The sequence below is a fragment of the Tenrec ecaudatus genome, chromosome 6 (assembly GCF_050624435.1).
Source record: "Tenrec ecaudatus isolate mTenEca1 chromosome 6, mTenEca1.hap1, whole genome shotgun sequence".
Classification (NCBI taxonomy): Eukaryota; Metazoa; Chordata; class Mammalia; order Afrosoricida; family Tenrecidae; genus Tenrec; species Tenrec ecaudatus.
Window position 1 is genome coordinate 168224615 of NC_134535.1, and position 12925 is coordinate 168237539.

At 36.2% G+C, this 12925-nt stretch overlaps 1 protein-coding gene across 8 annotated transcripts in view; it reads left to right on the forward strand.

Annotated features, from left to right (window-relative positions):
* The window catches only part of MLLT10 (MLLT10 histone lysine methyltransferase DOT1L cofactor), a 229093-nt gene that overhangs the window by 138219 nt on the left and 77949 nt on the right, over nucleotides 1-12925 (forward strand). For all 8 annotated transcript variants that reach the window (XM_075552468.1, XM_075552469.1, XM_075552470.1 and 5 more), the window contains one exon: nucleotides 4615-5184. In XM_075552468.1, coding sequence (XP_075408583.1) covers nucleotides 4615-5184 — 570 coding nt within the window. The remainder of the gene's footprint in view (nucleotides 1-4614; nucleotides 5185-12925) is intronic.

Here is a 12925-nt window from a genome sequence, read left to right on the forward strand (position 1 = left end):
CCTTTTTTGAATGGTCTGCTATATGCAGCCAAAGTTGACTGTACTTTAAATATTTAAATAGATGTAAATGATGTTTAAGAATGGGAAGAACAATGAAAGATGGAGTTTTTCTTTTACTTTATAAAACCAGTCATTCTTTTCTATGAATTACATTTACATACCTTATCAAATATTAATTAAAACACTTAAAAAATTGTTTTATTATGGGTTCGTACAACTCTTAACCACAATCCTGTATAAAGCACATTTGTACTTTCGTTACCCTCATCTTTCTCAAAACATTTGCTCTCCACTTAAGCCCCTGGCATCAGCCCCTCATTTTTCCCCTCCCTTCCCGCTCCCACCTCCCTTGTGAGCCCTTGATAATTAATAAATTATTATTTTGTCATATCTTTCCCTGTCCGAAGGCTCCCTTCACCCACTTTTCTGTTGTCCATCCCCCAGGGAGGAGGTCACATGTAGATCCGTGTAATCAGTTCCCCCTTTCCAACCCACCCTCCCTCCACCCTCCCAATATTGTCGCTCACACCACTGGTCCTGAAGGGATCATCTTTCTTGGATTCCCTGTGTTTCTCAGTTCCTAGCTATTAAAACACTTTTAAGGTTTATCATTTTAGTACCCAAAGGGTACAAGCAATGTCCTCTTCATAGCACTGAGGCTGTCTACATAGGTCTTACTTAGTAACTAAGAGTTGTTGATTAGTAATATATTTATTATACATTTTAAATTAGTTTGGCTAAGCCTACATATATATTTTATTGTAAGGTTACTGGGTTTAGGTACACTACAGGATGCCTAATTAAATTTGAATTTCAGATAAACAATAATATAAGCCCTAAAGAGGAGCTCTAGTAGTCCAGTGGTTCCATGTTGGGCTGAGATCCGCATGGTTGCCCCTTTCAAACCACCAGCTGCTCCGTGAGAAAGAATGGGCTTTGGCGCTTGGCCGTGAGTCTGCATCAACTACATGGCCGTGAGTTTGGTTAAAGAGTACACCCTAAAGATTTCATGGACGTACTTAACACTGAAAAATAATTTATTGTTTTACGGAAATGTTAAAGAATTATACATGCTGTTTTTTTTTAATACATGCTGTTTTTAATACGACAACTCTGTTTTATAGAAAACAGACTAACTCAGGTAAACTTTAAAATATATAAGTCATATATTCTCAATTTTTACTGCATATATATATTTCTAATATTTTGAGGTACATACATAAATAAAAAATTGTTAGAGCATGCAAAATTATTTTTTCTTTGGGAGCAAATGATAAATGAATTGTTTCTTTAACTCTGTTCTTGATTTTGTTAGTAATTTTGTGCTTCAATTCTAATATGTTTTATTTTGATGGTGTGTAGAGATTACTCAGTTTGATGACTTTAAAAAATATGTTCATATTGACAAGCACTCATTTGACCTTGAACATTTTCAAGCCCTTTTTGGGGGAGCTCTGAAAGATATAACAATCTATAAGATTATTAGATAATTCAATTAGAACAAGCATAATTACATAATTGCTAGTCCCATCATTTAAAGAATTTGAGGATATTTATCTATTTCTTCAGTGCTATACTGCACCCTCTGTGAGGGGACTGTCCAATTATCTTACAGGTGGGTTTGGGGTATCCATCAAGTCCTTGTAAAAATCCTACCTTCCATTCCATAACTTTAAGCAAAATGTCAAATTCGCTGCTTCATTTTTCTAAAAATTGTTTGTTGTTGCGTTTAAAAAGTAAATTTAGTAATAAAAATTTAATTTTTAATGTAAATTCACATTTCAAATGTACTACTGGGGAATTTTTCCTTTAAAACTAAGACCCTATTTTCTGCTATTAAAATGGAATTTTTGATGTTTTAATTTATCTGCAAAATGCTAAAGGATCCCTTGTGGTTGATGAAGTAGTTTAATCATTGGGCTGCTAACCATTTACTCCACGGTTTAAACCCACTACCTGCCCTGCACAAGCAAAAACATTCTCTACCCAGAAGCCAGAGGGAGCGTTACTGTTCTGTTCCATAGAGACACACACTGAGTCAGAATTGGTGGGTGGGTGGGTGGGTGAGTTATAAAGACTAATGACACTAGAGGTACAGGAATCAAGTGGTAGTACCATGGTTCACGTGCATGGATGTTAAGCAAAAGGTTCCATCCACCAGCTGCTCCAATCGAGAGATAAGGGCGTGTGCTTCTGGAAATATTGCAACCTTGGAAACCCTGGGGTGCCAGTTCTCTTTCTTGTAGGGCCATGATGAGTCAGAATAGACTCAGTGGAACCCAGTAGCAACATGAAGTAATAATTCTTTTAGAAAACTAATCTTTCATATTTTAAAAATGACAACATTGTCATAATAGAAAATCTTATCTTAAACTTTATAAATAAATTAATGTTAAAATTTAAAGGTGAATTCATAGCAGATAGTGTGCAAATGTTTAATGCAAATGATTTAAAATTATGTGTTTCAGGTATTACATTTGCTGAATATTTAAAAGTATTTACTACACTATATTAGGCTTTTAACACCAGCTGTAAAAATCAAAAAAGTGTTTAAAAAAAAAGACAAGATAGTGACAGTTTAGAATAGACAGTGAAGAACTTCTTTCTAGCTCTTAATTCAGTGGCAAATTGCATTTATTTTTCATTGATAAAAATTATAAAATATAAATGGCCTGTTAAAATGTATATTATTCTATTTAAACATAGCCTAAAAAATGCCAGAACAGGTAGAAGTAATTTTGTATGTTAATGAAGCAAATGTACTCTTAAAGGATTTAAAATTTAGAGTTTCTAGTGTTCTTTTAATAAGAAGAGATTGCTTAAAAAGACCCTTAGGCATTTGTTAGGTTTTTTTTCTTATCTTTACCTTATGTGTGACAAAGCTATTATACATATTTAGATTGCTTTCTGATTACTTTAACGGTGTTCAGTAAAATTTAACAGGTTTATTTTTCCTCTTCACTTTAATAAAACACTGCAATTTTATTTTCAAACATAGTTAAATGTGTATAGTTTAGTTTATGAAACGTGATAGATGTGTGCTTATAACTGAGTCTTAACTTGTTACTTTATTTGGCAACAGTGAAGAAGGTTTTAGAAAATGTGATGGCAGACAAAGCTGTTTTTTTTGTTTCTGATATATTATTAATATATTCCCAGGCATAAAGGAAACATGACGTTCTTAAAGCTGATCCTGACATGATGGGCGATTAATGTTCTTTAGCTGTAGAGTAGAAAGAGAATGACCAGTTTTAAGAGATTTATGAAAGTTACTTTTCCTGTAATTTTCATAAAACAACAGTGGCATGATAGTGGTGGGTTGCTTTTCTTAGTTCTGGGGAAGCAGAACTAGGACATGGGTTTCATGTGATCGTTATTTGAAGCATAAATCATTTTATCGTGCTTCATAGATACGGTGTTTTCTGTTACATATTGAAGATTGTGGCAGCTTTGTGTTAGACCAGTCAGTTGGTACCATTTTTCTAATTGTGTTCCCTCTGTGACTCTGGCTCACATTTTTGTTATTCTTAGCTGTTTTCAAACTTTTATTGCATACTTAATTGGCTATAGTATAGTGTTAATATAGTTTTTATATGCACTACGCAACAAAAATTTCATGGGGCTTGCTGCATTAGCCTTATTGTAACAGCCTGAAACCACGCCTGTGATATTTTTGAGATATGAATTGCATTTCGTCAAATCATTGTTTTGATGGGACACAGACATCTAAGCCAGTGGTTCTCAACCTTCCTAATGCAGCAGTCCGCCCCAGCCGTAAATTATCTTCATTTGCTACTTCATCGCTGTCATTTTGCTACTGTGATGAATTGGGCGACCACTGAAAGGGTCATTTGAACCCTAAAGGGGCCAGGACCCACAAGATGAGAACCGCGGCTCTAGGCAGTAATACTTGTGTGCATGTCTTGGAGTTAAGTCATCTACTTTAAGAAACATTTTGGAGCTCTTGCGGCATATGTTGTGTATAGAGCTACTAGCCACAAGGGGGGAGTTCAGAACTAGCGTGCTGCTCCAGAGGAGAAAGGGGAGGCTTTCTGAGCCTATGAAGATTTACAGTGGTGGAAACCCACAGGGATAGTTCTATTCTGCCCAGTAAGGGCGCTATGAGACAGAATTAACTTGATGGCACTAAGTTTGGTTTTGGAAGAAAAGTCTTGGTGATTTTTTATGTGTGTGACATTAATAATCTACTCAGCACTTGAAAAGAAGGCGTTTTTCATGCCACCCAGAGTCAAAGTATAGTCTTACCAGGTCTCCCTGCAAGACTGTCAGAAGACTTTACTATTAGTTAATACTTCTTCCAGTATATATAAGTGACTTGGGGAGAATTGAGAAATAGTGAAAGGTAAGTTAGATAAAGTACAGTTTAGATTGTAATTTAGGGTTAAATAATTATAAACATTAAACTAACTTTCTTTAGATATAAATTGGTTTTTATAATCTTTTTCATTACAGCTTTGCTGCATAATGTTATATTCTAATTTTTATATTTGCTTTATATTCTCACCTCCTTTTTTAGATAGTATCATGTCTATTTGTGGTAACTTTTATATCCATTTTTACTTTTCTCTCCCCCCCCCTCCCTTAATACTACAGGCAGTTTTTCAGGAACTCCAGGCAGTGTAAAGTCATCTTCTGGAAGTTCAGTGCAGTCTCCGCAGGATTTCCTGAGCTTTACGGACTCAGATCTGCGTAATGACAGTTATACGCACTCTCAGCAGTCGTCGTCAACCAAAGATGTACATAAAGGAGACTCTGCAAGTCAGGAAGGGGGTGTAAATAGTTTTGGTTCCTTAATTGGTCTCCCTTCGACCTCAGCTGTTATTCCACAGCCTAAAAGCTTTGAAAATTCACCAGGAGAATTGGGTAATTCCAACCTACCTACAGCAGGATACAAACGGGCTCAAACTTCTGGCACAGAAGAAGAAACTGTAAAGGAAAAGAAAAGGAAAGGGAGTAAGCAAAGTAAACATGGGCCTGGTAGACCCAAAGGAAACAAAAGCCAAGAGAATGTTTCTCATCTCTCAGTTTCTTCTGCTTCACCAACATCTTCGGTAGCATCAGCAGCAGGGAGTGTAACAAGCTGTAGCCTTCAGAAATCTCCTACCTTGATCAGGAATGGAAGTTTACAGAGTCTTAGTGTTGGCTCATCTCCAGTTGGTTCAGGTAGGGATTTGCCTTTAATTTTTTTCTTTCCCTTCACCAGCACCACCCTTCCTTCGTCTTAAAATGTGAAGGATTTTAAAGTTTAAAGTATTTATAATATTTTTATTTGCTCGGTTACATTTTATTATCTTAGTTAATATAAAAATGTCTTAACATCTTAGAACATTTTGTACTTTGGTAAAGTTGTTTTACACTAATCTGTTGTTAATTAACTAAATATAGACTTAACAGTTTATTTATAGGTCATTCATTTCTTATAAATTTCATAGAATTTCATTTTAAAATTTTGGTTCACCTGGCCACTGTTTTTTTTTTTTTTTTAATTTTAACAATTTATTGGGGCTCATACAATTCTTTTCACAGTTCATATATATACATACATCAATTGTATAAAGCACATCTGTACAGTCTTTGCCCTAATCATTTTTTTCTCTTTTCTTCTTTTACATTTTATTAGGAACTCATACAACTCTTACCACAATCCATACATATACATACATCAATTGTATAAAGCACATCCATACATTCCCTGCCCCAATCATTCTCAAGGCATTTGCTCTCCACTTAAGCCCCTTGCATCAGGTCCTCTTTTTTTTTCCCCTCCTCCCTCCCCATTCCCCCCTCCCTCATATGCCCTTGGTAATTTATACATCGTTGTTTTGTCATATCTTGCCCTATCCGGAGTCTCCCTTCCCCCCTTCTCTGCTGTCCCTCTCCCAGGGAAGAGGTCACATGTGGATCCTTGTAATCAGTTCCCCCTTTCCAACCCACTCACCCTCCACTCTCCCAGCATCGTCCCTCACACCCTTGGTCCTGAAGGTATCATCCACCCTGGATTCCCTGTACCTCCAACCCTCATATGCACCAGTGTACAGCCTCTGTCCTATCCAGCCCTGCAAGGTAGATTTCGGATCATGGTAGTTGGGGGGAGGAAGCATCCAGGATCCGGGGGAAAGCTGTGTTCTTCATTGATACTACCTCACACCCTAATTATCCCATCTCCTCTCCTAAACCCCTCTATGAGGGGATCTCCATTGGTCGACACTTGGGCCTTGGGTCTCCACTCTGCACTTCCCCCTTCATTTAATATGATATATATATACATATATATATACATACATATATACATATACACACATATACACATACATACACACACATATCTTTTTTTTTTTTTTTGCACGATGCCTTATACCTGGTCCCTTGGGCACCTCGTGATCGCACTGGCCGGTGTGCTACTTCCATGTGGGCTTATTTGCTTCTGAGCTAGATGGCCGCTTGTTCACCTTCAAGCCTTTAAGACCCCAGACACTATCTCTTTTGATAGCCGGGCACCATCAGCTTTCTTCACCACATTTGCTTATGCACCCATTTGTCTTCAGCGATCCTATCATGGAGGTGTGCAGTCAATGATATGATTTTTTGTTCTTTGATGCCTGGTAACTGATCCCTTTGGGACCACTCGCTCACTCAGGCTGGTGTGTTCTTCCATGTGGACTTTGTTGCTTCTGAGCTAGATGGCCGCTTGTTTATCTTCAAGCCTTTAAGACCCCAGTCACTATCTCTTTTGATAGCCGGGCACCATCAGCTTTCTTCACCACATTTACTTGTTCACACACTTTGGCTCCAGCCGTTGTGTCGGGAGAGTGAGCATCATAGAGTTCCAATTTAATAAAAGAAGGTATTCATGCATTGAGGGAGTGTTTGAGTAGAGGCCCAAGGTCCTTCCGCCACCTTAATACTTGACCTATAAATATAGACACATAGATCTATTTCCTCATCCTCCTGTATATATTTGCATGTACATGTCTTTGTCTAGACCTCCATGAATGCCCTTTGACTCCTAGCTCTTTCCTCCAGCTCCCTTGACTTTCCTCCTGCCCTACTACCATGCTTCATCGCCACCTGGGCTAGAGTATACCTCTTCTCTAAGCAACCTTACCCTTGATCATTTCCCACCAGGCCTGCCACTCCCACTTCTCTACCATTTGGGGTCCCATGTTTTTCCCTTGTCCCTGGGTTTGTTAACACCACTTCCTTACCCCCCCTACCCCCCACCCCAAGTCCCGCCAAAACTGTCGGTCCCGTTGTTTTTCCTCCAGATGGCCACTGTTTTTTAAGTCAACTCATGGTTGACATATAGATGTGAGAATTTTTGTCCTGTTATTTTTTATTATCAATAGTTTTCAACCATTTAATTTTAATTGATTTAAATGCTGTAATTTAGAGGATCACCTTTTATTTCAGAAGATACAGAGATTTACTTTTTGTTTCCAAACTTTAACAGTTTTTATAATTTTCCTTATTAGTGTCTGAGTGAATTTATTATTTTGTTTATTCTCACATCAGTCGGTTGCTTCTGTAACCTACAGTTGGAATGGCCTATTTTTTTCACTTCTCTAAAATGCATGTCTTAAAAAGAAATTAGATTTTTCATATGTAATTTAACAATTTTTATTTATTTTTAAAATTTTATCTTTTACATTGTCTTGGATTTAAGATGAGTGGTTTTAAATAAGTGTTGATTAGAAATATCACCCCCTATTGATTATAGATGTTTGATTCCATAAATGATATTTTAGTTAAGGTGATTAAACTCTTAGTAATTTTATATATATTTTATAGATACAGGATTTTAGTGTACTTTAAAAGGTGTGCAGATACGAATTTCAATATGCAAATTCATTTTTAACCCTGTCAGCATATCAAATTTTAAAAATAGAAAAAAAACCCCACCATTTTAAAATCGTGTAAAGCTCATTTGTGAGAAATAACTACGTTTTTCAAAGTATTCATTTTCTGCTGGGAAATATTAAGTGTTTGATATTTTTTCTCATGTCCTCCTTAGAACTATATGGATAAAGGGCTATTAGAGCACCTATTTTTACAGCTGAAAGACTGAGGCTTAGAAAGAGTTGACCGATGTTACACAGCAAGGGATTCCCCTGTCTTTTCACTGATGGTGGTGGACCTGTTTACCAAGTTTTTGACAGAAATGAGTGGAAATTAAGAGAGGATTGTGTCATAAGCCACAGTAAGCACAGATTTAAAGTAGGTTTTTCAACCTTAGCTTTATTAACATTTTAATTGGATGATTTTTTGTTACTTTGTACTGTCTTAATTATTGTTTAACAGGATTCCTACTTCCCTTTTCCTCCAATCAAAAGTAGATGCAGGCATAAGTAAATGTGTCCTGGGAAGCTGACTCACCTTTGGTTAACAATGACCATTTCAGTGGGAAAAGAGGCATGTTATAGTGAGAAATAATGCATTGGAAAACTTAACTATATTGTACATTAGAATTTCTATGGTTACATCAAAAGGTTTTGCTACAAAACTGAAGAAACATTTGTTAAACAAAATGTGAAGCTATTTTTGTATGTATCCACCATATTGATGTGTACATTTTAGATTTCTAACTAACCCTTCTCCAAAGAGTTCTGTGGTCTTTCATTTATATCGCATCAAAAATGACACGTTAGGCATCCCCATGTGCGTTTTAAGTATTCTTTAAGTTCTGGGCACAAAAAGAAGTGTGGGAGGGGTAAAATCAGGGCTGTAAAATTATATGATAAGATTTTGTAATGAAATTGTCATAGGACAGCCCTTGCTACTCTCAAAGAATGAGCCAAGTGTCTTGTCAGGATGGGGGAGAGAAAACTCCTTTCCTTGCTTCCATTTCCAACAATGCATCCCCCCAAACCAAACCAAAAAACCTTCCTAATAAGCTCCACGATTATTCTGTGTCCCTTAAGAAAATCTGTTAAGATTATGGTTTTGGGATTCCAAAGAACTGTTGCCATAACCTTGTGAGCTCACCTCTCTCTCCCTTGAGTTGAACTGGCTCAAGCAGATTATCTTGGAAGCCACTGTTTTGATTTATTACCTTTTTTTTTTAGGAGCATCCTAATAAGCTTAACAAACTTATCTGCAGCCAGACACTGATTATGACCATATATTTAAACATTTATTGTTAGTAATAAACTTGTGCATGCATGAGTTGGAACCCTAGTAATACTTTTTGACCTTCCTCTCTCTCTCTCTCTCTCTTTCTCTCTCTTTCTCTCTCTCTCTCTCTCTCTCTCTATATATATATATATATATACACACATACTTACTGTGTATCCATAGAGACTAGAAGAGCTTAGCAATTATTTAGCTTTATCCCCTGTTAAGATAATATGAGTAATGAGAATTACTCAGAATAATTATTGTCACAACCATTTTTAGCAAGAGCCTAAATTTGCCTTTGTGGCGAGTGAACCTCTTGATTCTATGTACATTTGAGGACGCTTCAAGAAGTTTGTGGGAAAATTCCATTGTCTTTTACTTTGACATGATCTTTTGGAAATTTCCTTATACAAAGTTAGTCTGGAAAAAAAGTCTGAAGATTCTTAGATTTCAGATTCTGCATTTGGAAGCTTTTTGAAACATATATCTTAAAGTTAATGAAATTATGTGGTCTATCCTTGAAAATATTTTCTACCTGTAAAGATTTAGGAGATGATGTTTTTGGGATATAGTGTCTCTTACACTGCCATCCCCTTGAGAGGAATTGCTTATGGTATGTCTCAAGAAGAAAAGTATGAAGGAATAAAAAAGAAGAAAAGTATGAATTTGTATCTGTTCATCTCACCTTAGGTAAACAGTAATTTGAGGAGGGTTTTTGTCACCTAACAATATTTGAGGAAAAAATATTGTTAGTCGACAAAAAAGAAATAGATTTAGGACTTGCAAATAATTTTTCTTTAAATTTATGCTTAATCATTTTCCTGAAGTTTTGTATGCCTTAATTTTGTACGCTGTAGTTTTTAAATAGTTTTATTGTCATGTAATTGATAAATACTTTCATAGTTTGGTCATATTAAAAAGTTGTATAATCTACCATTACAATCAGTTCTAGAACACTTTCTTCTCTGAACTCATTATTAGCTCCCCACTTCCCTCCACCTCCCCTTCTGTACCCCTAATAAGCCATTAATCCAGCTACTTTTCCCATAGTTTTACTTACCTTGGATTTCGTACACTGAAAAAATATAAGAGGAAAAAAAACCCCAAAGCAAAACAGCAGATAAATTTATTTATGATGTATACACAAACAGACCTATAACAATGACAAAGTAAACCAAAGAGGCTCAATCAAGAAAAGAAAGGAGGAAAAATTAAAAACTTGAACAAAATTAAAATGGGTGAAAAGGGAGATCAAATAATTAAGCCTTAGACTTTAAGATTAGAGCTGCCATGAATGAATTTACAATGCTCTGTCTGACAGCAAGGCTAGTGACATACCTGTATATGGTCAGAGAGGATTCACCATGCGCTTAATCCCTGTAGGAACCCTGCAAGTGGATGTTGGCATCCCACTGCCATTCATAGCCTTCTGCAATTTTAGTGTTCACTATTTAAACTCTGATACCATTCCTTCCTTTGGATGTGGATTTTACTGTTTATCATCCTTGCTACACACAAGGCTGGTGTGTTTCCATGTGGATTTAGTTGACGCCTCACTTAGATGACTGCTTGTTTAAAGACTAGACCCTAGACACTATTCTTTTTTTAGCTGGCACCATCTACTTTCTTGACCACCCTTTACTCTCTTTGACACCTATATCATCAGTGATCTCTTCATGCAGGTGAACTTCAAGCGGGGCCTTATCTAAAAACTAAATGTCCTTAGATTGGAGCTAGAATTCATTGCAAGCCCCAAATCCATTCACCTATGTATGGTTTACATATGTCTGGTTCACTTTAGGGCTGTGGTTCTCAACCTGTGGATCAAGATCCCTTTGGGGGTGGAGCGACCCTTTCACAGGGGCCTCTCGATTCATAACAGTAGCAAAATGACAGTGAGGAAGTAGCGGTGAAAATAATTTATGGCTGGGGGAGTCACCACCATATGAAGAACCACTGCTTTAGAGGTCTCATCATCATTTTATGACAGAGAACATTACCATCCATCCTCCTGTAATTCTGTTGATTTTGTCAGTAATTATCAAATGATAGAGAATTTAACACACTGTTGAGAAAAGGAAGTTAGTTATGCGAGTATAGACTGGGTTCTGACTGCATTTCATGAATTGTTCATTTGTACACATTAAACTCTTAAATGATTGAGCACTATTTATACTGACAGTGGGGTTTGTGTATATGCCTTATTAAAATTCATAACAGTTTAAAAGTAAATCAGGACATTTCTCTTACTGATAACAATACTAACGTCTTTCTTTACCTAAAAGAATTTGCCTAAATGCCTGGAATATATCTAACAGTTCCTCCCTACTATAATTGTAAATGAAAATTTGCCAATACTATTGAACTCTCCATATGTACCATACATTTCATACAAGCTAAATACATACTTAGTACATATTTCATATAAGCATTAAGTGTTAAGTATTTTTACTCATTTATAGAACAAGAAATAGTTCTCCAAATTTCTATTGGTGGAGATAATTTGGTTTCCCTGGTTTCATATCCATGTTAATTCTGAAATTCAAGGAATGTTGTTTAGAGTCTAAAGTCACATGAGTACAATGTAATTCCCACAAAGGACTGTTGAACCAATAATTAACTTCAGCAGATGTATTTCCTCTCACTGGTATAAGAAAGTTAATGTTTCCTTTGGGCTAATCTTAAGTTGAAAAAAGTAATTATGAAAACAAGAAACTACCTCTCACCCTGATATATGTGTAGGAAGGAAGAAATGTAGACTGTGGACTGCATTATTAAGAATTATTTTACATGTAGGGTAGCCCTTTTTAAGAAGATTCATTTGGATTGACAATATGTTGATTATTTAGTAATGGAGGAGCTCTTTGTTAAGAACCTGTTGATCGTGCAGGTAGAACTAAAACATCCAGTGGATAATAGTTGCACGAAGTGAGAGAGGTTGTGTTCCTCATGTTTACTACTGTATCTACTGCTAGCTCAGTACTATGAACATAAAAATTGCTAAGTACCCTGTTTTAAATGAATACCAGTAATAAACGCAGAGTGCATAGCAAGCATGTGGTTAGCAGTACTGTATGATTTTGTGCTTGCCTTCCAAATATTCAGGGCCGATTGCAAATGAAATGATTTATTTGTAATACTTCTTGTGTAGCATTACTGGACTGTTTATGATAGGGGCTTCTTAAGTTAGAAAGGACCACGGTGATGAGATGTGAATAGCACTTCGATGAGGCAGAAGAGAAGGCCAACAAAATATTAACAGAAAGAAAAATATATATTTGAGGGCTATACTTAATTGAAAAATGGAGGCTTGTGTTTGTGGAATAGAGTCAATGGTGATTAAGTAGGGCAGGATGGCTCAGCTGATGATAACAATATGTGTGCTTTGAGAGTATGTAACAGATTTTAAACAACTCTTATTAATACTCATTTGCCCCTTGGTACACCTGTGAAATAGAGTAGCTGCTGCGATGAGGATGTTTTACAGCAGGACATACGGCAGAATTGAATCCAGTCTTCATGATAGATTCAGTCTTGAAATAGTAAAGATCCATTTTAATATCTAAAGCCCTCACACAGCATACGCTGTTTTCATAAAGATGTATACATAGCGTCAGAATCCTATCTAGGGGTTCTGTGAGTCAGAACAGAGTCAGTCCATAGCTACTGGGTTTGGTTTTGGAGTATTGGTATGGTGTTTTTTATTTTATTTTTTGGTGTGGTGTTTTAAGAGTTAAAATTTTGGTTTACAGATTATGTTAAACTTTTGTTTGAAGCTTTCATATGTCCT